The sequence below is a fragment of the Argiope bruennichi genome, chromosome 6 (genome assembly GCF_947563725.1).
Source record: "Argiope bruennichi chromosome 6, qqArgBrue1.1, whole genome shotgun sequence".
Lineage (NCBI taxonomy): Eukaryota > Metazoa > Arthropoda > Arachnida > Araneae > Araneidae > Argiope > Argiope bruennichi.
The window spans coordinates 100,107,052-100,134,679 of NC_079156.1; the positions used below are offsets into that span (position 1 = coordinate 100,107,052).

The 27,628-nt window shown below is 27.2% G+C and overlaps 1 protein-coding gene across 4 annotated transcripts; it reads left to right on the forward strand.

Moving 5' to 3' along the window:
• The first annotated feature begins 1,740 nt into the window (after nt 1-1,740).
• Nucleotides 1,741-27,375, forward strand: LOC129971510 (uncharacterized). 4 transcript variants are annotated; one of them, XM_056085344.1, is made up of 8 exons: nt 1,741-2,498; nt 4,867-5,154; nt 9,356-12,051; nt 15,169-15,372; nt 21,265-21,317; nt 22,237-22,414; nt 25,521-25,663; nt 27,157-27,375. In XM_056085344.1, exons 1-8 carry the CDS (start codon nt 2,255-2,257, stop codon nt 27,197-27,199), a joined length of 3,849 nt encoding a protein of 1,282 aa, XP_055941319.1. In that variant the 5' UTR covers nt 1,741-2,254; the 3' UTR covers nt 27,200-27,375. The 4 variants fall into 4 exon arrangements, with proteins under 4 accessions (XP_055941319.1, XP_055941316.1, XP_055941317.1 ...); XM_056085341.1 differs by having other exon boundaries at nt 1,742-2,498; nt 22,237-23,209; nt 27,157-27,374; XM_056085342.1 differs by lacking the exon at nt 1,741-2,498 and adding an exon at nt 2,958-3,088 and having other exon boundaries at nt 22,237-23,209; nt 27,157-27,374.
• The last annotated feature ends 253 nt before the right edge of the window (nt 27,376-27,628 follow it).

The following is a 27,628-nucleotide window of genomic DNA, read 5'->3' on the forward strand; positions in this document are numbered from 1 at the left end:
TAGACATACAAAAATGTAATTTTCAGCACGTGTGTGTATAAAATGAAGTAAATATGATTTTTCTAAAAAGTAAATACAAAGAAAAGTTTTCTATGACTTTTAGAATATTTGTATCATTAATTCAATAAAGCAACTTTATTTAAGACAAGCGTGGTTTAATATATATCTTTCAATTCAAAATCCAATGGCTATTTTGTAAATCATTAATAACAGAAATACATTTTCTAAAATGGTCGAAAATGAATTAAATAATTATATTGCATGTAGCTTTAGTCTGTTAATGCTTTAATAAATAACGAATGTTTAACTTTTATCCAGTTCCTCTTTTCTGTACATCATATTTAACAAAATATTTTTCAAACTCTAATATTTTAAATAAAGGTTTATACTCCAATCAACTAAGTCAATCACTAAAACTGACTGATTTAGAATATTTAAATATCATTATTCAATAAAAATGGGTAATTTTAGACCATTTCATCGACCACCTCAAAGATGATACGTATCATCTTTACGTAGGGTACCCGACCCTAATCAGCGGGAAGGGTTTCTCAAGACTGATTGGCTTAAGATTATGAAAATGTTATAGTTATAAACTATTCTGTTTAAACTACATAAATCGATGAGATTTGATATCAGAAATTAGAAACATTCATTAATTTATTAAAAAGTTGAAATGTCAAGAATATTAAGCAGCATATGATTCCTTAGGACCAAAGGACTGTTTAAAATTTAGACTTCTTAATTTTTTGAAGTATAAGTATGGACCGAAACAAAATAAAATATTGTTATTCACGTCATTTAAAAGTCCTTTTGAAAGTAAAACTAAAAAGCAAATTTTATGATGAATCTGAGAAATTTTTGCTAAATAATTCTTGAGATGTTTCATAAATTACGGAAGATATTCTGTAGAGATTTAAATGTGAACGACTTTGTTTTCAGTACTCATATTAAAAAAAAGTTTTCTTTATTAATTGCAATTTAATCATTTCCCTTTTAATTTACATTAAAAATTTTACGGGAGCTGACAGAAAATTAGAGAGATACATAGAACATTATGGCTTAAGGCATTTGTAATAGTATGACTGAATAATAATACTATCTTGAAACTTAAAAAATGTTTTGATGAAGAAGTTATTAAAAAATAAGTCGCATAAAAATATTAATTGAAAATTTTAACAAGCATTAAGATTGGCGAACCCGCTGGTCATCAAAGGTGGGTAGTAAGAGACCATTTTCTTAAAAATGGTGAAATTGATAGATAACTTGGACTTTATTTTAAGTTTGGATAAAAAAAATTTCCCAAAGTAACAATATAATTTCGAAATATCAGTATGCTACGCACCCATCAAAAAATAGTATAAAATTCAATCAAAAATTTACATTTGTATTTGATATTCCTTATTTTCATAAATAAGCTTAATATTTATGTAATGTAATTAGGAATATATCAAATACATTTTTAAGATTTTGAATAACTTATTTTAATTTATCGATATATATGTGTATGTAGAATACCCCCCCCCCCTTCCCCCGTTGTAGCCTGACAACCATTATTTTCAGATCCAATCCGCCAATGCTCCTAAACTTTTCTTCGTTTTAACATTCCTACAAATCAAGAGATATTTGGAAAGAGACATCCCCACTACCTCTAGACTAGTGAAGAGCGCATGGCACTGGATGTTAGCGTTATTGCGCATGCTCTTGAATTTATTCTGGTGAAATCTGACGCTTCACAGCTTCATCCCTCTGATTTGGCGGGATTGCATTCGACCGGAGTGCAGCATATCTTCCTGAAGCACACATGCGGTATTAATTAGACGTGAAAGTTAATTTCACGGTATCAGTTTGCTAAGGAATTATTAGTTTTAGTTTTATCAAACTAAAAATATGAAGTCACATTTCTGAAAAAAAAAAAAAACAATTTAAAATTTTCCGATTAGTAATTGCGCATGCGTCATAGGAAACATGGATATCACTTCTGTGCTTATGTATCGATGACGTTAATGCTTTTCCTCTTTTACGAAAGATGCAGCACCTAGCTCTTTTCTAACTACACATGCGCAATGCGACTTAACCTCGAGCGGTTATATCCTGTGAATCAACCGTTGTGTTATTGGAGGTGATTTTTTTGTATTGCTCGGCGTTTATCCAAAACACTATGGGGATTGTTAAAAAAAAATGCACAATTAATTTTTGAAATTGCTTATCAGCTTGCTAAACATTTAATAGAATGCATGAAACTTGATTGAACATGGAGCATGAACAACCAATAAATGCATATGTCTGTCAGTACTGTAAAGGATCATTTGATCAACTTGAAAACTTGAACAAACATGTGCAGAAAATACACACAGTTAGCTCTTCTGGGAAGGAAAATCGCATTTGTCCACTCTGTGGCACACAGTGTTTAAGGATCGAAGGGTACCGAAACCATTTACGGCACATACACGGTCATAATGAGGAGGGACAAGTGGTCTTATTTAAATCTTTTAATGGTAAGTTTTTTTTTTCTGTCTCATTCAAAGTACGCTATTAAAAGATAAGTCCAAAAACTTTTATAGTGATGAGTTGTTTGATTCTTCTTCATTTTAAAAAATATTTATAGTTTTTAATTTTGTAAATTTTTTCTGATAACTTTTGTTTAAACATTTATTTTATTTATCAATTTTTTGTATTTATTGATTTTTTATGGTTTGTGTAGTTTTTAAAATATATAAATAAATAAAATTTAATGAACCACTTTCAAGATATATTATCAATGCATTCAGTGCTGCAAAATTTCAGTGAATTTTGGTCTTTTAGCATAAACAAAAATTTTTTTTCTTAAAAAATTATTATAAATATTTATATGCTATTTCATATTTATTTTTAATTATTAAAAAATTGCATTGTTTAAATTTTGTTTTGTTTCTATAATGCATCTTACATTTGTTTATTTAATGTACTTCATTTTTAAAGTTGTATATGGTTGAATTTTGAATTATGATGAGATGATGCATGTATATTTTCATATTTTAAAATAATGTAGTGAGATTTTATTCAAAATGCTGGTACTAAATCTCCTATCATGGAATTGCATCTTGAGGTAGATGAAAGGTTTTATTATCGGTTGGATATTAATTAGGAAATGCACATTATAAACTTGACCATAGTGTCTTTAAGCATTGATGTTTGAAGACATTTATGTTAAAATTATAAAATGATTATATGCAGTAAATTCACTTCTAATGTAAAATTAATATCGAATTAAAATACATTCAAAAAATTTCTATAGTGTAGTAAAATACAGTAGATTTTATTTATAGTGACTATGGTTCTGATGATTGTTGGTTATAAAGATCAAAATAGCAAAGAACAGCTCTTTTATATCAAAATACATATGAAATCTGGGAATTCTGATGATTAGAAATTTGCTTATAACGCTAAAGTTTGAAGAGCACTCAAAGATGGATTTTACTTGTACCAGACAAGAGTACAATCTTGATTCATGGAAATGTTAGCTGATCCTTTCAAAGAAAATTATGAGGCTGATTCAGTGTTGATATAAACTGAAAGACAACTTCAAATGTAATTTGTTTCCAAAGAAAACAGTAAACTGTCTGTGAAGAACAGTTTATCATACAAGGAACAAGTTTATCATACAGGTCTCAAATACATTTAAAAATATATTGTGCAATAATTACAGAGAATAAAATGAAGCGACATTGTTCTGAAAATATTAGAAACGTTTGAAAAATTTGAGGGAAATTTCTTAAAACAACTGGAATTATCTGGGAAAAATCAGGGAAATTCAAACAGTCGAAATGGGGGTCTAACAGTAAAAATGAAACTTTTCTCCTGTTTCATTTTTCTTGCCTTTTTCAGTTGTTCTCCAATAATGTTATGGTTCTGATATTTGTAAATGCTTCACCTTACTGTGGAGTTTGATTTTCATTGTAATTCTCGTAAACAGCCCTTTTCTGCAATTTCAGAGTTGTATTTTTAAAAAATTAGTTTGCAGATCCAATTTTGCATACAAGTGCAAAATTTAAGCAACAATTCTTATTTCAATGTAATTAATTTATTTTAGTGTCTTGGTATGATGGTTTTGACTTTTAGGTGGCTATTACTTCTCTCGGGTGTGGGACTTTGTTATGTATAAAAGTGTATGTAAAAGTTAACAGTTTTAATAATACCTATGCTTTTATTAGCATACTAAAAAGTTGGATCCTCTTTTGACTTTTAGGTGGCTATTACTTCTCTCGGGTGTGGGACTTTGTTATGTATAAAAGTGTATGTAAAAGTTAACAGTTTTAATAATACCTATGCTTTTATTAGCATACTAAAAAGTTGGATCCTCTTTTCTTTTATTTATTGTCCGCATTTTAATCTTTAATATTTTTTTTTAATTATTTAAGCTTGAAATAATTTTTTACTTAAATTCTCTATCAAATCTGTTAGCTACATATAATAAAGTTTTGATGAAATTAATTGATTAACTGGTAATTTAAAATTTTGAAAATATTATAACTGTGTATTGCCATTGAGAATAATTAATGTACAAAATTTCCAAACTCCAGTATGTCAAGAAATGAGTAAAAATTGGATTACAAAATTTCATCTTTATAACTTGAAGCAAATCAAATTAGATAAATAATTGTAAAAGTTAATATTTTTGTAATTTGATAGTTTTTTTTTGGGGGGGGGGGAGGATTTGTATTGTAGTACTATTATTAATGAAAGAAGACAAGAACTGGGTGGAAGTTTTTTATGATTTTTTCTAATTATCTGATTTGAAAAAACGTTTATAATAATTTTGAAACTTCTCTTCTGACTTTTGAAGTAGTATTTTTAATAGCATTTTTATTCTGATTTTTTTTCTAGATTTTTTGGTTTGGAAAAATGAATTGGAGAAGAGGAATTACTGTAAATATGTAATGAGAGAACCTCCCAAAAAATTACCATCGAATGATAAGACTCATATTTATCGATGTGACAGCTCAGTTGGATCAATGAGGGAAAAGAAAAGTGGAGTTGCAGTTAAAGATAGCTGTCCTGCAGTTATAACTGCCATTGAATCTACAAAAACAAAAGGTGTTAAAATTGAGCACTGGAATACTCATGTTGGTCATATTATTCCAATTGAAGAGGATGAACTGGATGCCGCTATTGGTAAATATATTAGTCGTAGCTAACATTCTTAAAGTCTGAATGCTAGGAAAAGAAATTGAAAAATTTGAATGTATATAAATACTTTAAAAAAATTTTTAATTATTTTTACAAATACTTTAAAAAAATTTTAATTATTTTTACAAGTATTCGGTAAAACATTTATGGGTACTTGTGTTTTTAACACTAAGCCAGTAATAAATTGCTAAAAAAATCAAAGATGTTTTTTAGTCTATTGACTGTGTTTACTAATGAAAAAAAACCTAAAGTTTGCCAGTGACATGCAGTTAATGCACAAATATTCATTTATGCATTACTATTTTTTTTTTTTTGTGTGTGTGTGTGTCAAAAATTTATTTGCAATGTTAATTTGTCTTATTTATTGGTGTAGGGATAGGTTGTTGCTGTGCTGCAAAATTTTGCAGTAATGGAAAGGGGAGGGGGAATGGTGCCCACCTTTATTTAAAAACAGTCTGAATTTTCACCTGGAAGTGGGAGAGAGATGAAATTTATATCTTGCACTGCTATGGTGATTGATATTTTAAGCAGTTGTAAAATATATCCACGTTATTGAAATAGGGAAAAGCTTTCTTTCAAAATGTTCTAGATACTAGACAGTATAATCAGTTACGTTGGAAGAGAATTGTTACTTGTTATACTGTCAACAAAAACATGTCCTCAGTTTATCAAAAAATCTGAATTTAAAGTATCTGAAATTGAAAAATGTAATTATTACTTACTAAAGGAATAAAGGTAATGTTTAAAATTCTTGTGTAATTTTAATTGACAAATCAATAAACATTAATTTTTGTGGCAGAAAAAAAAAAGTTGAATCTTTGATTTTAGTAATTGTTTTATTATTACTGACCAAATATTTGTCAATAGATATATGTTGCTCTAAAGAATATGATATTCTGAATTTTAAGATTTTTATATAATTGATCTGAGAAGGCAATCTGATGGTTTTGAAAAGGCTTGCTAGTGGAAGTACTGCTCCAATCAATTTTTAACGTATTGTATTGAGCGAGGATAGAACCTGGGACCTTGTGGTTTGCAGTCCAGTAACATAACCAGGATACAAAAGCATATGCTCGTTAGCGTAGTTGTTAACTGGCTTATATGCTATTCACAAAAATTCATTAAACACTTATATAAACTTCTTTCTTGAAGTTCCACTCTAATTACTATAAAATATGTATTAAAATAAGTATGTAATTGCCCACTCTTCAGAAAAGTCGCAATTTCAAATCAGTATGAGTATAGAGAAAAATGATTGTAAATAGGGTATATAATCAAAACATCTGTTTTGTTTGGTTGAGTATCTGCCATGAATGGGATGTCATAATCTGCATTCATAATGCAAAATGCCATTTTAATTCCTTATTTTACTATACATTTGCAAACTTTCTTTGAAAACATTTATTTTAAGAGTGTCTCCTTATATTTTGCTTAAAACTTGTCATTTAATGATCCTGTAGACCTTAAAGTACATTATATAATTCCTAATTGATTTATACAAAGTTTGCATTTCATACATCATTGCTGACAATTACCACATTTATTTTTTGTTTAATATTGGAGCAGGTAATCTTGTTAAAAGTTCTGTTTTTAAGAAAATTGAAATAAAATTGTATAAATTGATAATACTTCTAGTATTTTAATAATTATTTGCCTTCTGTTAACTTGGTTGAAATAAAATATATCTTTATAATTATCATTCTATAATACATCAATATATTTATATCTGCAGTTATTTATGGAATTATATATATAACAAATGATACAAGTGATTTCTTAAAGGAGGCGCAATCTGCATCATAAAACCATAGATCAGTCTATTTTAAATATGAAGCATAGTCTTAATATATATAAATTACATGTCACGTTGTTTGTCCGCGATGGACTCCTAAACTACTTAACCGATTTTAATCAAATTTGCACACCATGTGCAGTTTGATCTAACTTAAAAGATAGGATAGCCCTTTTGTAGAATTTTTAATTAGAATTTTAATTATTAATTAAAAACTAACTTTTCCGCCAAAAAAATCTTTTCATTTTCCCCACTGCCAAATGTGTACGGCTTCAGTTTTTTTTCCCAGCAGTCATGAGGCTAGGCTTAAGATTTTTCGGCTGATTATTGGAAGCGATTCTATTTATTTTCTTAATGTTTGATGCATTTAAAATTAAACATTGTTAATTAATCGATCTTTCAGATTCATTCTTAAGTACTTTTGAATTAAAATAAAACAGAATAAAGGAAATTAAAAATTTCTAATCTGCATAGCGTTACCTCAACTGGCGTAGAAAAACTCGCGCATTTGCGTTACCGTAACTGGCGTTGAAAATTCACGCATGCGCATTGTGTTCTGATTGTTGACATGACAACCATTATCAACGGATGATTAAAATTATTTTTAGGTTAGTTGCATGCTTTTGTAATTAAATTGTATTTATGTTAGTTATATATTTTTTTTGTATACGCTTATAGTTTTAAGTACATCGTTTTTTAAGTAGTTTTTTTAACCTGTTTTCAACCGATTATTTTAAACGATTCGTTTTATTTTCTTAGTGTTTGATGTATTTAAAATTAAACATTGTTAATTAATCCTTCTGGTCATGATGAATCTGAGAATATTTTGTTGACAAATTCTTGAAATATTACATAAATTAGGAAAGATATTCTTTAGTGCCCATAAAGTTTAAACACTCAGTGACTGTTTTCAGTAATCATATTACAAAAAATACTTTGTTTCAGTAAAAAATATTATATTAATTGCAGATTAATCCTTTCCACTTTAATTTATAGTATAAATTCTACGGGAACTAACAGAAAATTAGAGAGATACATATTACATTATGACTGAAGGCGTTTATAATATTATGAGTGAATTATATGACTATCAAAATTTGAAGTTTTAAAATATTTTGATGAAGAAGCTATTAAAGTAGGAATTGCATAAAATATTTAATTATTAAAATTTTAACGAACATTAAGATTGGCGAACCAGCTGGTCACCAAAGGCGGCTAGTTAACTAATAAAGATAAATTTACTCTTCAGAATTTAGTCTAATCTTTGACCATGGCCATTTGGAAAAAAACCGATTTAAACAAAAAGTGAGCAAAATAGGAAGTTGGTAATGCATCTGGTCCTTGTATCATCTCAGTCAAGAGTTCTCTTATTTAGAAAGTGAAACTAAATAATTGTTTACATAGCAATTTAGATAATTAAAAGTTGTTTGATTTCAAGTGATATGGGAAAATTTTAAAGTTCATATGACTCACTAGTTGAAATAAATGAGTTTTTATTTTTAAAAATTTCAGAAACAGAATTTTAAGAGTATGAAGGAAAGCAATTTATATGTATAGATAAATGTTTTCTGTTTTTCTTTTAGAATTATAAAATAAGTTTCTTCATTATGCACAAATAATATAACAAGAAGAGTATGTTGTGGTTGCTATTATAAAAAAAAATATTAAAAAAAAAAACATTACAATTTTTTCTAAATTTGTAACCATTTTTTCTCTTTTAAATGTTTTTAGCAAATTTAATTTTTTTTTTCGTGTGGCTTTTCCAATTTGAGTGCTTGTAAAGCTAAAAATGTCAAATTCTATTGATTCTTAAACAGTTATAATAAACAAATTTCACAAAGTTTTTACTATCTGTTGTCTGAAAATTTTATTGTAAACTTGTTTTATTTACCTATGAAGTCTGTTTTAATTTTTTTTTGTTCATTTACAAAGGAAAATTAACTGATAATGGGGGGGGGTGAGGAGTGGGAAGGGTTTCTTGAAAGAAATTCTGGTTTTCTGTTGAAATGACATCTTTTGCAGTAGATACAAGCTACAGTAAATGACTAGTGGCAGATTAACTGCAACAGTCTTGAGTGATTTTAATTAGTGCATTCTGTCAAAGAAAAAACAGTCTATTGCAAATTTTGAATCAAAAAGAATTCTGATAAACTAGTAGTAGATGATAAGAAAAATTATATTTTTGAAATCGAATAAGAAGCCATATATGCCTTCATAATGAAAAACAAAACTAAAAGAATTTACAAATGCAATTTAGTATTGTTGTGAATAAATGATTTAATTGAGTGTATTAGTAATTTAATATAGTCTTATATATTTTGTAAGGTTTTTATAATTTAAGATTATGAAAATATTAGATATATTAATGTTCTAAAAAGGAAATTATTCTTTCAGGTTCTTTGGGAACTACTGAAATAGTTTTAACTTCTGATCAGAAGTATCAATTTGAAGGTCAAAGTCCAGATGGAAACATATTTTTTATCACCGAATCAAATGATAGTTCTTTATCTGAAACATTTGTGAAGGAAGTATCTAAAAAATCTTCTAATTTATTTCAAAACACAAACAATAAAATACCAGACAATTTTTCTAAACCAGCATCTCAGAAGTTTTCATATAAAAAGGATCCAACAAAAAAATCTGGATCTTTTAGTTATAGTTTGGCTTCAGTAGCATGTATGAAACCAAGTGCAAAGAAAAAAATAGTTACTCCACCACCTATAACTACTACGAGCAGTGTAGCAGATAATGTAAGCACAGCTATTACCAATTCTGATGTTCTGTCACCAGCACCAGCTTCATCTGTTGCTACCTCTGAAGTTGAATTAGTCACCGAAAGTATTGATGATGCAATTACTGATATTTCATCAAATAATGATATTTCCATCATTTCATCAAATACTGATACTCCTGTCATTTCATCAAATACAGATACTCCTGTCATTTCATCAAATACAGATACTCCTGTTGTTTCATCAAATATAGATACTCCTGTTGTTTCATCAAATACTGATGCTCCTGTCATTTCAAAGGAGGAAGAAACTCCAGCCACTCCTGCAACCACATCTGAAAATGTATCTATTGCAAATACTACCCCCATTACAAACCAGACCTTTGAATTTATTAATGATGGCTCTTTATCTGGCCAAGTTGTTCTCTTAAATTCTTTACCTGGGCAGAACAACAATCAAAATGTAATGGTTGGTTCTGATCAAAAATTTATATCAATTGGACCTGCAATAAATGTTGGAACAGTATCACCAAAGAAAGGAAAAACTTCCAAGAAATCTCGGAACACTGTTGCACCTTCTCAAATTATTGTAATTCCTACTGCAACTGAAAAAGAAAATGTTTCATCAGTTAAAAATATATTGGATGTTCCACAAAATCCTGTTTGTCATGATAATGTAATTAAAAGTCCTACAGCTAGCAATAAAAGCTCTGGACCATCAATTTTGAAAAGAACAAAAAAAGCTGTACAAAAACCACCCAAAAAAAGTGCCTCTTCTTCAGTGAAGAATATTACATTTGGTACAAAGAATGCAATAGAAAAGACTATTTCTGCAGAGCAAAAACTCAGTTTGGGATTAAATCCATCTTTAGATGTAACTATTATTGAGGCTGTTGAACCTGCCCAAAGTACTGTTAACACTTTCCCAGGAAATGTTAAAATTGCTAATTCCTCTGCTCCAACTGCAAATAGCACAAGTATGAAATTAGTGTCAAATATTCAAAATACATCAATTACTAATTCAACATTAACTGTCAGTAAACCTGTTTCATCAATTGCTCAAAATTCAGTTCCATCAAGTATTTCAAACATTCCTCAAGTTAATCCAATCTTATTGAATTCTTTTCCCCCAGGTCAAACCTTTATGTCTATTAACAACAATCTTATACCTATTGGTACTCCAGCTGCACCTTTATTGCCATCTAATTTCAGTCCAGGTATTGTTTTAACTCCACCTGTTCCTCCATCTCCAATTACAAGACCTGTTCGGCCTAGAATGACTGTTCCTCGTCCACCAGCCAAGAATAAAATGACTTATTCTCGCTTAGCATCACGTCTACCTGTATCATCATCAACACCAATTGAATCTTCTGATAAAAAGTCACAAAGCAAACAGACAAATACTGGACCTGCTACTTGTATAAAAATTCCACCTCATACTTCTACTGTTCCATTGCTTTTGATTCCTAACTCTGGAAGTCAAATCGGACCTTCAGTGCCTTTTTCTAGTCCTTTTGTAGCAAGTAGTGTAAATTCCACTCTCTCATCTACAGTAAGACCAAATAAAACTCAACCAATCATTTCAAGTCCTCTTATTCCAGGTGGAGTGTGTTCTGTTCTACCTAGACCATTAATATCCAATAGCAATCTTCCAATTTTTACACATTTACCACCAGGAGCTCAGCTCATACCCACTCCAATAATTTCAGGCATACCTGCTTCATTTTTAAATAATAATGGGCCACAGACTTCTAAACCATTATTACAAAATCTTCCAATATTAACTAGTACAGCACAACAGGTTCCGAAATCAATATTGCAAAATGTTTCTCTTGCAGCTCCTTTGATTGGGCAACCTCCTGTAGCTTCTAAAACTATTGTTTCAACTACTGTATCTAATACAATCAAAGTCCAAAAAGTACAGCTACCTTTTTCTAAAATTATCACAACAAATTCTAATGCAACACTTAAGAACATTACTAGTGTTTCTACTAACCTTTCTGAATCTACTAATGTGAGCAGTGTGGTATTGAATACTCAACCAATTAGCTCTGCACCTGCAATTAATATTCCTCCACTAGCATCTATTGCCGGTCGTAAGCCTGGATCTGTAATATTTGAATCTCAAGGAGATATGTACATGCTTGAACCTGTGGAAGATAATTTACAAATCAGTAATAATAACTCTGTTAGCAATATCACTAATAAAATAAGTACAGCTGTTCTTAATGTCAGTGAAAATAAAGAAGCTAAGAAATCTAATGAAATGAGAGAATCTGCTTCTGATGGAAATAAAGCCAATTTATCTAGTCTTCAAAAAGAAAAATTTCTAGAAGGTCAAAGTATCTTAGATACAAAAGTAAGTTCTTTTATAGATTATATTTGATTTAATAATTTATTAATTTCGAATTATGCTTATAAAGCTGCTTTCCCCTTCTTCTAATTTTGTGACTCAAATGATAATAATGGAATATATCTAGAACTTTAATAAATTTTGTTCTGAAATATTATTTTTATCTTAGCATACTAAATGCCGAAATATTAGCTTATGTGCTGTTAAAGCAATTTCATTCATTTAGTACCAAACCATTGCTACTTTTGGCACATATTTTGATTGTTGTCAGGTTAAAAGAAATATATCATTCAAGAATTTTAAACAATGTTTATTGACTTACTAGGCATCATTTCATGTATGGTAATTAGGGATTGTAATACCAGACCAAAAGTTCAATACCGGTATTCGGTATTTTTAAAATCTTGATACCGGTATTAGAAATTTTAGAAAACCGGTTTAGAAATTTTAGAAAACCAGTATTAGAAATTTTTCTAATTCCGGTTAATACCGGTATTAAACATTTTAGAAAAAGAAAGAAAACACAGGTGTTTCTTTGTTTTATTTGCCAGTTTTGTTAGAGAGTGTAAATATCACAAAAAATAATTTGTAACTTATAAATTATAACAGTATATAATCACAAAAAAGTAAAGAAACATCTTATTTATTTAAATCACAAAAAAGTGTAAATATCACTATTCAGTCTGGGGTACTAATTACAAATTTTTGAAATGTGATCTTAAAAAACATAATGCATCAATTGTACTGTCATTAAGCCTGAAAAGTAATTTTGTGTAAAAATTATCAGCTGTCGAAAACGCTCTTTCGGCATCTACGCTAGCTGGTGGTACTGTTAGCAATGCGCAATATACTTTTTCCAAGTATTTACCTCTAAATCCCTCATCTTCAAATAAAGCGATTTCTCGTCGGATGGTTTCGGATATAGCTGTTTTCTGTATTGTATTTTGGTTCGTTGAAATTTTTTTATTTATCGCTAATTCTAATTTTTGTTCAAGAGACAATTTCTTTTCACTATCGACATTAATGACATCATAATCTTCGATAATTGAACCGAATTCTTCTGAATGTGGATAGGGTTGTGGGTAAAAAATTTTAAGAAAATTTACTCTAGCTCATCAGATTTGAATTGGTTATTTTCTTTTCTTCTTTTTCATTTTCATTTTTAAAATCATTATAATTATGTAAATACCATAAGACATTTTCTATTTTGGTATCCTTTCTTCTGTGTTATTTTTTAATGTAATATATAATTCTTCAGATAGTGATGTGTGCTGTTCTTTCAGTGACTGCAACATGAAATTTATTGTTGCATTAGCTGTTAATAAATTAGAATCTCTCTGACACAATGCCTCAATAGTCAGTTTTATTGGAAGTAGAGCTGATATTATTCGAAGTATATTAAGTCGAATTCACTATCTGAAAAATTAATTTACAGGTTTAAGTCGATTATTGCTTTTTGGATTGGACTTCTCAGTTTCAAAAATCGTTCTATCATTAGGAGTAAACTATTCCAACGTGTTTTAGAATCTAATATTAACATATATTCTGTTTTATTTTCAGTTAGTATATATTTTAGTAAAATATCCTTTTTATAGGGGAACGTTTAAGTATCTTACCAATTTTTCGAACTTTATAAATTATAGGAAGCAATTCTTGATAGGTTAATATTTCATACTCATTAGCAATATCTTCTTCAACAATTACATTGTCATTATCTTCATTGTCAATATCACTCTCACTCTTACTCTTTTCAAAGTTGGAATCCGAAATTTCTATATTCACAGTATTTGGATTCTTCTGTTCTTTATTTTTTTGGTATAATACATCTATTACTTCTAATTGAATTCCATGTGCATAGCACCAATCAACTTTCCAACTTTTTTCATAATTGTTGCTCCATCAGTCGTTAAGGATACAATATTTTTTTTTCAGAAATAATCCATGTTTCGCTAATTTAGATTTAAGCAATTAATTAAACCATTAATTAGCTAATTAATTTCGCCCATTATGGAGACATAAAAACAAAAACGCATACTATTTTGCTATGTTCGCGATATCTGAACATATAGTGGAGAAATTTTAAAAATTTCTGGTAAATACCGAAAAACCGGTATTTAAACTTGTGAATACCGGTATTACAAATTGTACAAATGGCTCAAAATACCGGTATTGCAATCCCTAATGGTAATCTATGTTGGATAATATTTTATTTGACTGTGCATTACAGATCGGTTTTGTTGATTATGTTGAATTGCATAAAAAGTTTTATGTAGCTTATATTAATTTCATTGTATTTTTTTCAGTACTTAGATTGTAACCTTTAATAATTTTGAATTAAACTGCATGAATTTTTGCTTTAGTCTTCATGAAATTAATAATCAAAATCTATTGAAAAAAGGATGAAAAATAAAAATATCATTTTTAGAAATTTTAAATGTTTTTAAAACAAAACTGAGAAAGATATATATATTTTTTATTAAATAGGATTAATATATCACTTTTGTGTCTTGGCATAGAAATTTTAAACTTGTTTTGTTTGTGGCTTTATTTCGGCTATAAAATTATTCACTTGTATGTAGAATTATGGAAGAAATGAGAATCAATTACTCTTAATTACTTTTTTGTGCATAATTTATTTATATTTTTAAATTTTTTAAAGAAATTAATTTTTACTTTTTAAAATGAAATGAATGACCTTTGAATCTACATTTTATAATTTCAAATATTTAATGAAATCCTTTGTCTTTCATTTTTTATCTCCTAATTCTTTCTAAGTGCTAAAAGTATGAAAACCGTCACTTGTCAAGTAATGCCATTTTTTTTACAAAAGCATGAACAACTTTTTCTTTAAAAATTTGTTACTGGTGATTTTCACAACCAGTAACAATTATATATATATAATATTTTAATTTACTTTGATCTGTGCTTGTAACATAATGTGTACTGATATATGAAAAAGGATGCATTTTCATTATTGTTTTCAAAAAATTAATTTTACTCTGTAAAAATTTGAAAAATTGAAATGGTTATTGTTATTTATTAAGTAACTAGATGTTATTTTAAATTTCATTTATGATTTTAGTGATTTTTTAACTCTAAACTTTTTATAATAAAAATTTTTAGGTTGATGGGTATGTTAAATCATTGCCTGTTAGAAAAAACAGTGATATAAAAAATAGCGTACAAATAAAATCCATTGTTCAAGAAAAGAGACATTCTAAAGATGATGATGTTGAGATATTAAAAAAAGTAAAATACTATCAATTGGAAATGAAATTTTTGTCATCTCAGGCTGAGTGCAAACGATTAAGGCTTGAATTAGCTAAGGTAAGTGTCATTTTTTTAATGATTTTTTTATTCTTATATATTTTCAAGATAATTTCCCTTTTTTAAATATATCTCTAAAGATTATATCGATGTGGTAAGGAAATTTTATGGGAGTTCTTGTAATATCATTGCCATCTGACTAGTTCAAAATTAGAAGTCAAATAACCCATAGACTACTTTAAAATCGAAGGGTAATCTAATTAAACTGGACATTGTATCTTCACAATTTAAAAATTTAACATACTCATGTAACTATTTCCTCCACTACTCTGATTGGAATTATTTCGTGTGGTACCGCATGACTTCTGTTGCTGGTGCTTTTTCGAGATTTTCAGAATATTATCATTTTCATAAAATAAATAATTTGTTAAAATAATTTTCATAATATAGATAGTAATTAAAAGAAAATAATTTAAAAAATTCATAAAATAAATAAAAAGTTGCATTACAAATGTATGGTGTCACTAGATGGCATTGTGTTAAGAACACAGTTGATGAAAGCATTAAGTAATATAATTTTTTAATTTGTTTTATTATTATAATTTCTTTTGCAAACTACAAATGTAGAAAGAAAGACCACATTTAAATTTATAAAGCATTCTTCCATTACTGTTATAGCATGACTAAATATATATTTTTAATCCTTCTAAAATAGAACTTCATTGGCCAGATTAGAAAATATAAATATATTTTGTTTGATTGTTATGAACCAAAAAGCATGCAGTAAATAAGTTTTTGGAAAGTAAAAGTTGCTGTATTATATTTTAGGCTTATATATATTTCACAAGTACTTTCAATTTATATTCTAGTAGTGCAAAGAAAATCTCTCTATAAATAATTTAATGTCTATTGGATTGTATCTCGTACAATGTTCCCTTTGATGGAATCAAACAACTATTAATACACATATTCTTCAGCTCTTAAAATGATTAACTGTACTATTAAATAGTTACTGAGTCACTCTAAAGAGACTGAAATAGAAGTAGAATAATTTTTTCGTTTTTTTTTTAAACTTCAGAACATTTTATTGTGCAAAAAATTATAACTATGCCATTTTAAAATTCAAAAAATTACCTTTATTGTGATGTACATTTAATTTCTGTACCATTATTTTTAAAAATTTAATTGATTTTTCAAATTTAATTAAAAAATTTATAATATTTCCTTTTTTTCCTATTGAAATACTTAACATATTTTTGCTGTTTACTGATATCTATTATTTGCATGCTTTTGCTAATGTTTTGTTTGGACATTTTTACTTTTGGCATTTTTTTTTCTTAGTAATTTTTAATATGCAAATGCAGGCATTTATTTAGTCTTTTAAAATTAATGTAAATTATTTTCAGTTTAATCTAATTTGTCTGATATTTCAGCATTTTCAGATTTTTTAGTGATGTTTTTTGTGCTATTTTTTTTTTTTAGTTTGGGCTACACATTTTATTTTAATTTGTCAGTTTTTTTTTTTAAATTATGATATATTTTATCTTGCCAGTTTCAAAGTTGTATTTATTTAAAGTGTCCCTGGGCTTTCGTCTAACTCTGGCAAACTGCAGATTTTTAGCCATATTTTAACTTTTTTATAATTCAATATATATATTTTTTCTTTCTTTTCTATTAACCAGTACTTTTATATCATCAAAATTCAAATACTACATTGTGAATATTTGATAAACAATATATATTACAAATTTTGCAAGCAAAACCCGAAAAAGTATTTAAAATTATTTTCTTATATGCTAATATTCCATCTAGTGCACTCTACTACTTGTTCCATGAAAATTATTCATTTAAATGTATTTTAATTTTTTTATCAGTCGAATTTTTTCTAACGTAGTACAGGATGCACAAAGTCCTTAAAAACTGCTTATTAGTGATCCTTATATAAGAGCATTAAAAGTGCTTAGTTTTTATCCAGGTGCTTGTTTCTAGATGCAAAAAAATTTCACCTTGCTACATTTGTCCAATTATATGATTATATTTTCTTTGCAGTGTCGAATCTTTTATTTCTTAACTCAATGAATCTGGAGATCAATGGAAACGGTTTTATTTTAATTTATGGAAATAGTGACGTGAGGGGAAAATATAACCCTTGAATTTTTTTATTAGTCTTTCATTTTCTTTTGCTCATTTAGATAATGTAAAAATAATTTTTTTTAGAAAACCATATGTGTTAATTTTTAACAGTAACTGCAGCACATTGTTGCTTTTTTATATGTGTTTATTGTTTGTAGGGTATTTGTTAGTTATATTTCAACATGATTTAGTGATTTGCCATTAATAAACTATTTCAGTATTTTTACTTAAGTAATTTTTGTACAAAAATTGACTATTTTTTAACAATATGCCAGAAAATGTATATTTCATTCATTATTGAAATGTGAATTTTCAAAAGTGATTATACTGAATGATTCAAGGATCTCAAAAATAAAAGTAAAATAAAATGTTTATAATGCTCCAAAGTTACTTACTAAAATTTACCAAGACAAAATTTTGATGTCAATAAAATTCTTTTTTTGTGTACGGATTTCTGAAAGAGAAATTATTGTAATCAAGAAAAAGAAATTTGAGTTCAAGCTTTTATCCAATTGCTCTTTTTTTAATTTAAACCTTAAAAATACATTTTTAGAGTAATGTCTGTCTGTCTGTAGAACACAGTAACTTGAAAACACATTAAGTTAGAATTTTCTAACATTAATTTGCATATTTCTATCAAATTTTGATGCAAAATCCATTTTCTCAAAGATTTTATTTTTTATATTTTTTCAAGTTTAAGTGAATGCAATAACTTCAAATCAAAAAGTGCTACATTCGTAAAGTTTGGCACAGTTTTAACCAAAGTATAAATCCAAATCAAAATTTTGAACTATTTACATCAAGAAGTTTACTATCTATCGGTCTGCATATTTACATGCATGTAAACACCAAAGAAAAAAAGCAACAACTTAGATAATTGAAATTTGATAAGTTATCTTCTATCTGAAATTATAGCTCTCCCAAATTTTGGATTCAGTTGATCATTCAAACATTTTCTTGATGTACTGAGAAACACACTGGTGGGACTAATGGTGGGTGGGTGAAATTAAAAATCTGAGTACTCTTGGCTTTCAAGGTCTTACCCAAGATCTGTTCTTTTAATGCTGGAGGAATGATTATATTTTTACTAGGGAATATGCAATTAAGTATTAGTGGAGGATATTATCAACTAATTTCTCATGTATTTCGGAGCATATTAAGCTATTTCTTCAAATGTGCCAAAGTGGTGACCCTTTTTTGCCTTTTTATGCATCTTATTTTATGCAACATTATAAAAATGAGTTATATTTGATATTTTAAAGTTTTGAAAGAAAATTACTAAGTTGAAATTATTTCTTTAGTAAATTATTAATGTAATTTTTCTAATAATGCACAATTAATAAAATAAGTGCAGGTATAAGAAGGAATAAATTATAGCAAATCTTACATTATCTAAAAGAATTATCTAATAATGTTATAGGTTTTACAAGCAAAATTATCAGTAGGGGGTTTAAAAATGTTGAAATGCATAAGGAATAGATCTCCAGTAAGTAATGCATTAGTTAGACATGTTATTTTGGCACAGAATAAGGAAGCATGGAAAAAAAGAAGCATTTTTGTGTTACATTTTCATTAGAAAGGCTATAAAAATATTGCTATTCTCATGGAATTTAGAGATCTCTTGTAAAATAACCTTTACTAATTTTTGAAAATTTAATACCAATAAAATGAGATTGGATGAGCTTTTTATTTAATCCTTTATTTGAAGATCAAACGTTCAAAAAATTGAAGAGAGTTTTGAAAATTATTTTGACTCTTTAGAAGCGTCTGTTGAAAGAGGATTTAGCATCAATAAAAAGACTGAAGTGAGAAATGTGAATGAAAAGTATATCTTTCATACTATGTAGTCTATGACCATATAAAGCAGCCTGGCAGAGTAAACATTATTAAAGAGTCGAGAACATTAACAACATCAGCCCATTCAAAATATTGTCCAATTTTTATGAGAATAATTAATGAAAGAAATATCTGCAAAAGAGATAAAGAAAGACTTTGATTTCTTCTTCTCTTTACAAAAAAAAAAAAAAAAAAAAAAAAAAAGAAATATCTCTTTGAAAAGGAATTCTGAAATTCAGTACAAAGATTATATATATATATAAAAGTGAAAAGTTTCTGGCAAGTACATATATATATATATATATATATATATATATATATATATATATATATATATATATATATATATATATATATATGTACTTGCCAGAAACTTTTCACTTCTAGCAAAATCTAATGAATTTGGAAAAATGAAAAAATTACTAGCAAGATAACTGAACAAATAAAAAGAGCTTGTTTCTCTTTACAGATTTTTTCCAAACTTTTAGTTACATATTTAATAAAATTAGCTTGATTTGTGTATTCTAGATTATTTGCTTATGTTTACCATTTTTTGGAGGAATTGGAATTGCACTTGTAGCTATAGTGTAATTAAATAATGTTAAATATGCAACAAAAATCTTTTTATAAGATTTTTTAATTGAATCATGCATTAAAAGCATTTTAAATAACTTAGTTTGTGTCAGTGAAAAATAATACCCTGTAATATTTTATGTTTACATTTTTATAAAATTGAATACTTAGTTAATACCCAACTTAATTTATTTAATCAAACTCATAGTTTTTATAATAATATAAAAATTTTACCTTAAGGTTGGTTCTTATTTTCTCTCTAAAAATGCATATAAAGTGCTTATTTTTTTAAAGATAAAATTAGTGTATGAATCCTGTAATAGCTAATATTAAGTTACCTACATGTTTTATTACATCAAGAAAATATTGAGTAGCTAAGTCCAAACAATTGTTTAGATTATCTTTCCTTAAAATTATTAATCTCTTAAATTTAAAATCTTTTTCATATTTCTCCCATGTCTAAAAATTTGTTGCCATGTTTAAGAGCAGAAACTCTATTAGTGTATCATTTATCTGAAATGTCAATTAATTTGAATGTTTATTAAATACTATTTTAATTATAGTTAATTTTCTATTATCTATTCTACTCTATTATCTATTATCATTATTCTATTGTTTATTTCTAAAAATTAATTCTATTGTAACTAATTTTTAGTTATATCTCGTATAACTTAAAAATTTACTACCCCTATAAATATAAATGTCAACAATATATGTCAAAAATAAAAGAATTTAAAAATATATGGTTATTGACCAGGCATATGCAAACGATTTTAAATATTTTCAATTTGTTAACAGATGTTGTTTATTACATTTGCATATTCTATGCATATATTATAGAATTTTTAAAATTTTCTTAATGGATAAATTATTTTTGTTAAGTTCCAAGAAACTTTAAGTGCATTTAATTATAGTATCCCTGTTTAATATCAACTTTAAGTGCCATAATTGAATGTCAAAATATATCGAATCTGTTTTAAACATAACTTACATGCATATTACATGATATAACTTTTCTTTTATGTTTACCTGAGACTTCCATTTTCATTGAATACTTGCATATTTTTTGTTTTAACTGTATACATATATAATGTTTTCTTTATGATAGCAAAAAGCAGCTAAATACTAATTAATATAAATGGTATTTCTTCAGAGTGCTCAAGGATTGAAAATATGATCCATTTAGCTTTTCTTATTTTATAAATAATCTACAACAAATCTGTCTATTGAATCCCCCCTTTCCCTTACTTAATCATTAACACTTTTTTCTTAACTCAGTAAGGAGTAGGTTTCAGTTCATATTAAATAATTCCTATGTAGAGAGCAATGATAAGTATGGTTGCTTTTTAATATTATTATTATTTTGAAGTAAAAATGCTGTATTACAATTTGCATTTTCCTCCTCAATAGGCTCAAAAGAAGAACAAAGAAATTGTAAAAAGTGATACTGATTTGCTTTTTGGGTAAGATATATACTATACTGTATTTAAGTGTATAAAAATATCTGAAAAAATAATTAATACATAATTGCCTTTAAATACAACTTTTAATGATGTTATATAGATTGTTTATAATGTAATAATTTATATCTGAGCAGTTATGCTGCCTTTCATTCTCTGAGTATATATGCTGATATTCATTTTTTAAAATCAATTCTTTTGTGTTCTGAATATTTCCCAAAATATAAACTCGATGTGTAATTTAGAATAGAGCTATTTTTCCATAAATTGCAAGTTTTTTTCAACTTATAATTTTTGATACCCTTATTTTTAAATAAAATATTCATGCTAAATTTTATTTCCTTTTTCTCAACTTTTTTTTTAAAAAAAAAATGGCATTATCATTTTTAGTGTGTGTGTGCATTCCTTTCCCCCCATTCTTTTATTTGTTTAATGGAATGAAATGATGAAAACCCAATGATGAAACAATGAAAGTGATTTAAATTTCAATAAAAATAACAAATTTCTATTTAAATATTTTAAAAGTAAGATTAAGAGAAGCATTGCAATGGTAAATTAATGCAACATTCTGAATTTTTAGAGGATTCATGAATAAGCTTTGAAGAGATTATTAAAATCCCTCTTTATCCTGAAATGAAAATTAATTTAAACCTGATTTTAAAAAAAGATGGAAGTGTAATTGTCATTTTCTAAAATGTATCTTTGTTTTATATGGTGACTTTAATTCTAGAAATCTGCTGTATTATTTGAAACAATGCATATTATTTTTGTAACAAATATCTTAGCTTAATTCATGATATTAGAAATTATATATTGCTTTCCATAATATTTTCTACTTTTTTTTTGAAGTTTCTTATGATTTATGTTAATATTTTAACATATACATAATATATTAATAAGATTAACATTTTCTGTTTTTTAGTGAAAAATCGATGAAAGGAAATGCTGATGAAGATGTCGTGGACATTGATATAACTTCAAGCAACAATAATTTGCAATTGAATCAAACTTTTATCGATGGAAATGTTGCTGAAAACATGGCCATGGATATAGATAATGCTAGTCATGAAAAGAATGATAAGACTACAGCAGACTTAAGTGTAGGTATTCAGGCTTTAAATAGCACTAAGTTAAGTAATCAGTCTGATGCTGATTCAGGTGATTCTAATCCTGGTAGTGATATCTGTGCTGAATCAGAAGATTCTAATTGTGATGGCAATAGCCTTGTTGACTCTGGAAATTCTAACCTTAGTTCCATTGTTGATCTGTCCTCAAAAGAAAATCAAGCTAAAGATAGCTTGGGTAATCAAAATAATAATCATGATTTAAAAATTATGAACTCTGATGTTGAATTAAGGGTAGAAAGTGACTTAAAACCCCAAAAGGAAACACACAATGCATTAAATAAAGAATTCCAAAATATTAATACTCAAAAAAATGAATCAAACAATTTGAATTCATGTAAACAAACTTATAAAACTGGCTCAAAGGAAAAACTTAAAGACAGCAATAAATCTGTGTTAATAAATGTAGATGAAACTTCTGGAAATCACTTTCAAAAACTGACCGATGAATTAATGGATATCAGTGAAACCGAGGACAACGTTAAGAATGTATCGGAAGAAAATCAAACTGTAAAGAATTCTGAAATTGCAGATCAATTTGTAGTTGAGGAATCAAATGATAAGCATATGCATGTGTCAAATAAAGAAATTTCTGTGCAAAATAATAATTTAGACAGTAAAGAGCATTTGATTGAACATAATGAATTATCTAAACAGAAAGCTGTAAATGAAGAAGACTTCATGGATTTCATTGAACAAAATAACAGTAATCTTGAAATTGGAAATATTAATCCACCCTGTGATAACACTCAGTTTCAAGAAACTTTAAAAGTAAGTATTTTATATATAATTCAGACATGCTGAATATCTGCATTTTAGGGAATTGAATTTTATCATCCTTCAGAATGATTAATTTTCTTTTATGCAGTAATTCTATAATATTTTTATTATCAGGACCATTTTTTTTTCTGTAAACATATATTCATCTTATTGTTCAATTAATTACTGGGTGCAATAGAAATATCCGATAAACAATTTTTAATATAACTTGATTAAAAATAAATAAATTAAGAAATAATAATAAGAGTAGACTTTTACTAATAAATAAATTTTATTTGTTTCAAAGTGGCTGCCTTATGCAGAGGCACAAACGCTTATTGAAATTTTCAGCAATGGGCCACAAGTCTTCTACCATTAATCTATCCCATTCCCGCCGAAGCCATTGCTTTAGAGAGTCCAAACTTTCATGTCCTTTATTGCAAGCCCCAGGTTCCAAAATGAATCATACACTGTAATCATGGGACTGAGATTCAGCGAGTATTGTGCAACTCTCAAATGATATAACGTCCGGAAAATGTGCATTCCACCACTCTTCTGTCTTTTTAGCATTGTGAGCCAATGCAAAATCTTGTTGAAGCTCCCACTTTACATTACCGAAGTGCGTTTTGGCCCACGGAAATATAACAGCTTCTGAAATGTCCCGCTAGTACACTTTGATTTATTTTAATGACGTCATCCAAAAAAAAAACCCAGATGTTTTGCTGCTTGCGCAAATTCCGCCTTAGACCATGACCGACTTTAGATATATGCGATGTTCAACACTTGCTGAAGTGCAAGGAGCATCTAAAGACTAGATCCTATAGTTATAGGAGTTATGAGCTTTTGGACGGTAAAGAATTTCTCATTACTGAAAAGGAATCTGTCTCAGCGTTGACTTGCGGCCTATCTCAAAAGTTTTCAATATCTTCGGAGCCTCACGAGTTTGTTTTCTTCAGTGAAAAGCTGAACATTTTGGATCTTGTGAGACTTCAGTCCAAGCTCTGATTTTGCCGTTCATTGCAATGATCGGTCCATTAGTCCCAGTTCAAAAGCGATCTTTCTCGTGGAAACTCGGAATTTCATTGAACTCGCTTTTTGATAACCTTATGGCTATTGAAAGTGTTCACCATACTTTTTCATTCAGTTCCTGGATTTTGATCATCATTTCCAAGCTCTTTGAAATAATAGATTGTATCAGACACTGTTTGCTGAGGTATATTAAGAAAACAAACGACTTCATACTGTTTGTTTTCCTTGCTTAAACAACTCTAAAATAGCATATCTTGCTTCGCATTACAAAAAAGCCGCAAAACTATACTTAAATTAAAAGATGCATTATAAAATATGCTATGATTGAAGTGGTAGACTAAAAGAAATGAACAAAAATTACAACGAAATTAATTAACTTCTATTTTATGATGTAATAACTTTGTCCGAGTTTTTTTTTTTTTTTTTTTGCACACCCTGTATACTTATTGTACTTCTCAGTATTTATGTTTGGTGCAATTAATTATTTTATGAAATGCAGCTTTCTTGTTTCAAAACTGGTCTGATAGTTTTAATTTTATAAGCAGTTTTTAATTATACTGTATGTTACAAATGTCTGACTCAAGTTACTTTAATTCAAATATTGCTAATTTGAAAATTTTGCTGATACTTATGAATTAGTAAACATAATAATATTAATAAATGACATCAAACTAATTCTCTCTTTTCTTCTGAATAAATATTGCACTTTAATTAAATTCACTGTGAGTGGGGGCAAAAATAATACTTATCATTTAACATAATTTTTCATTTTTCTTAAATATAAGTTGAGCATACAAGAGAATAAATTTTTGCAGCAATTTTATATAGGATGCTATTCAACAAAAACATTAGATAACATGCTTAACATATGCAAGATTATATATACTCAACATTATTTTCAATTGATGTAATATGTGCCTAGTCTTAGAATTTATATTTTTGGAATTTTTTTATTACCAGATAATTTCAAGTTTCTGACATCCTAAACATTTAATGTATTTATTGTTTTGTATATATATGTGTTTGATGGTAAAAAGAAACATATAACAAATATTTGTATTTGGTCTAAGAAAATGTAAACTTATTGTACTATTAAAAATTAGAGTTAAAAATATTTATCAAGATAATTTTATTTTTCATTGGAAAGGTATTTTATAATTTCTAATTAAAATAATGGAATTGCAATAATGACAGCGAAAAATTTAAAATAACAGTTGTCTGATATGAAAATAAATTATATAATATCACATTGAAATTGTGTTTTTATATTTTTTGTTATGTTGTTTTATTTTAGGATTTGGAAATTCAATATGGGAAAAAAGAATCCTCAGATATTTATACTATGATACGCACATCAGTTTTGCGTAGCCTTTATGATGATATGAAAACATTATGTGAAGAAAATAAAAAATTGTATGAAAAACTTCAAAAATGCAGGTACTCAATTTTATATTAACAATTTAATTTGTATCCTGTGACTTAAATTTCTTCTAAAATAATGCTTTTATGCAGGAGTTTTCCGGAGCATATAATCCTGATTTCAAAGTATATATATTTAGTACGTTGATACTTTTTAGTATAGTTTTTGCAATGCAAAAAAAAAAAAAAAAGTCATAAGTCTAAATAACAATGATGGAGATGTTTATTATACAACCAAAATTATATTAAAGGATTGTAAAGTCATCCCACTACAACCAAATAGCTATATAGTTTATTTTTATGAAACAATAGACCACATTAAACACTTCACAATAATTTTTTTTAATGTGTTGAGCAACTTTATTAAGAATTATCTAGTGTTTTCAGATGAATTCAGGATATAAAGTGAAACAAGATGAATATAGCTCAAAATTGGTGTGAATAGTGTAATTTACTATTTTAAGTATGATGCACTAAACATAGTTAACAAGACATATTAAACATTATTGAAATAAAATAACTATCTAAACATACGTACAGAAATTTTAAGAATGAACAGCTTGATGATAATTTTAATTTATCAAATTTTAAATTGTATTTTACTCTTTTACTGCAAAACCTAGTCTATTCTCACTAAATGAATGAGAAAATTAAATTATTTAATATGAAAAGAAGTTTTAGCCACTGTTGTCAACATGTATTTAATCTGAAGTTATTTAAGTTTAGAGAGACAGTGGTAATATATCTATATATATGTAATAATATTTTAAAATCTAATTTAAATCCTAATTAATTTTCAAAATCCTCGTATTAACTTCATGCTAAAACATTCTCTTATTTCCTCATCTAATTTCACATTTTATTTAATTACTTTTAACATACACACTATAAAACTGCTGTCTCAGCATTTTTTCACGCTCCAAGTGAAGGGATAAAAATCTTTAATTATCACATTCTTTTAAAGATGCCAAAAATTCCCTTGCTTAAATTGACACTTGTCAAAGAGATCCCTATCAAAATCTCATTGTAAAAGCCACCAAAGTGAAAAATTTCGGTCTTTTTTGCTTTTCTGTTCTTGAATCGCAATGTAGATTGGCATATCGTGTTTCTTCTTCCTTGTGCATAATATGCATACCTGATGTTTTAAACCAAAGTTTAAAATCTTCAAAAGTTTCTTTTCTTCGGCTACGAAACTGCTAAAATATGTTCTTTTTATATATATCTTTAACGCATAAGAGATTACATGAAGCATTCTTGATGAAATTCAAACTTACTTGTGTTTTGCATGCCATCTATAAGTGGTTGATCATGACTCGTATTTTCATACCAATTTTTTTTCTAATCTTATATGAGTGCAATCGTATGCAGCGTGTTAATTTATTAATTTCCTCTATTCCTATTAAAGAAATTTTTCTCAAAACAATTAAGGTACTATTCTGAATGAAATGTTTTTGAAAACTTTTGTATTGAATTAAGATTTATTTCTTAACTTTTGTTATTTTCTCTCTCAGGTCTGCAGAAGAAAGTTGTGAAACTGACAAACTTCACAGTTAAAAACAGGAAGCAAAATATTTGTGATAATATTTTTGTACAAATATTATATTGTATTATATTTTATAATAAATCAGTGTATAAATTTTAAATTATTACAGACAATTTTATCTTTTATGACAGAAAAACTGTTACATTGCATTATTTTATCATAATTCTGTTTTGTTTATGACATAATAAATCTGATGTTTTCAACTAGATATTTTTCATTATTATTAGAATTATGTTCTCAAAACAGTAAATATAACATACAAATGAATGTAAATGGAACATAGAAAGTAAATATAATTGTATAATCTTATTGCTGATTCAATTATCAAAATTAAAAAAATATATATTGTTTTTTAATAATTTATCAATATACAAACATTCGAGCAGTATTTTTTTTTTTTTATAAAATACTATTAAAGCTAATCTTGGAAAACTGAATCA

Coding starts and splice junctions, on each gene's coding strand:
- LOC129971510 (XM_056085341.1), top strand. CDS start 2,255: ATGGAGCATGAACAACCAATAAATGCATATGTCTGTCAGTACTGTAAA. Junction 21,318..22,236: donor GATACTGATTTGCTTTTTGG/GTAAGATATATA, acceptor TCTGTTTTTTAG/TGAAAAATCGATGAAAGGAA. Junction 23,210..25,520: donor AGTTTCAAGAAACTTTAAAA/GTAAGTATTTTA, acceptor GTTTTATTTTAG/GATTTGGAAATTCAATATGG.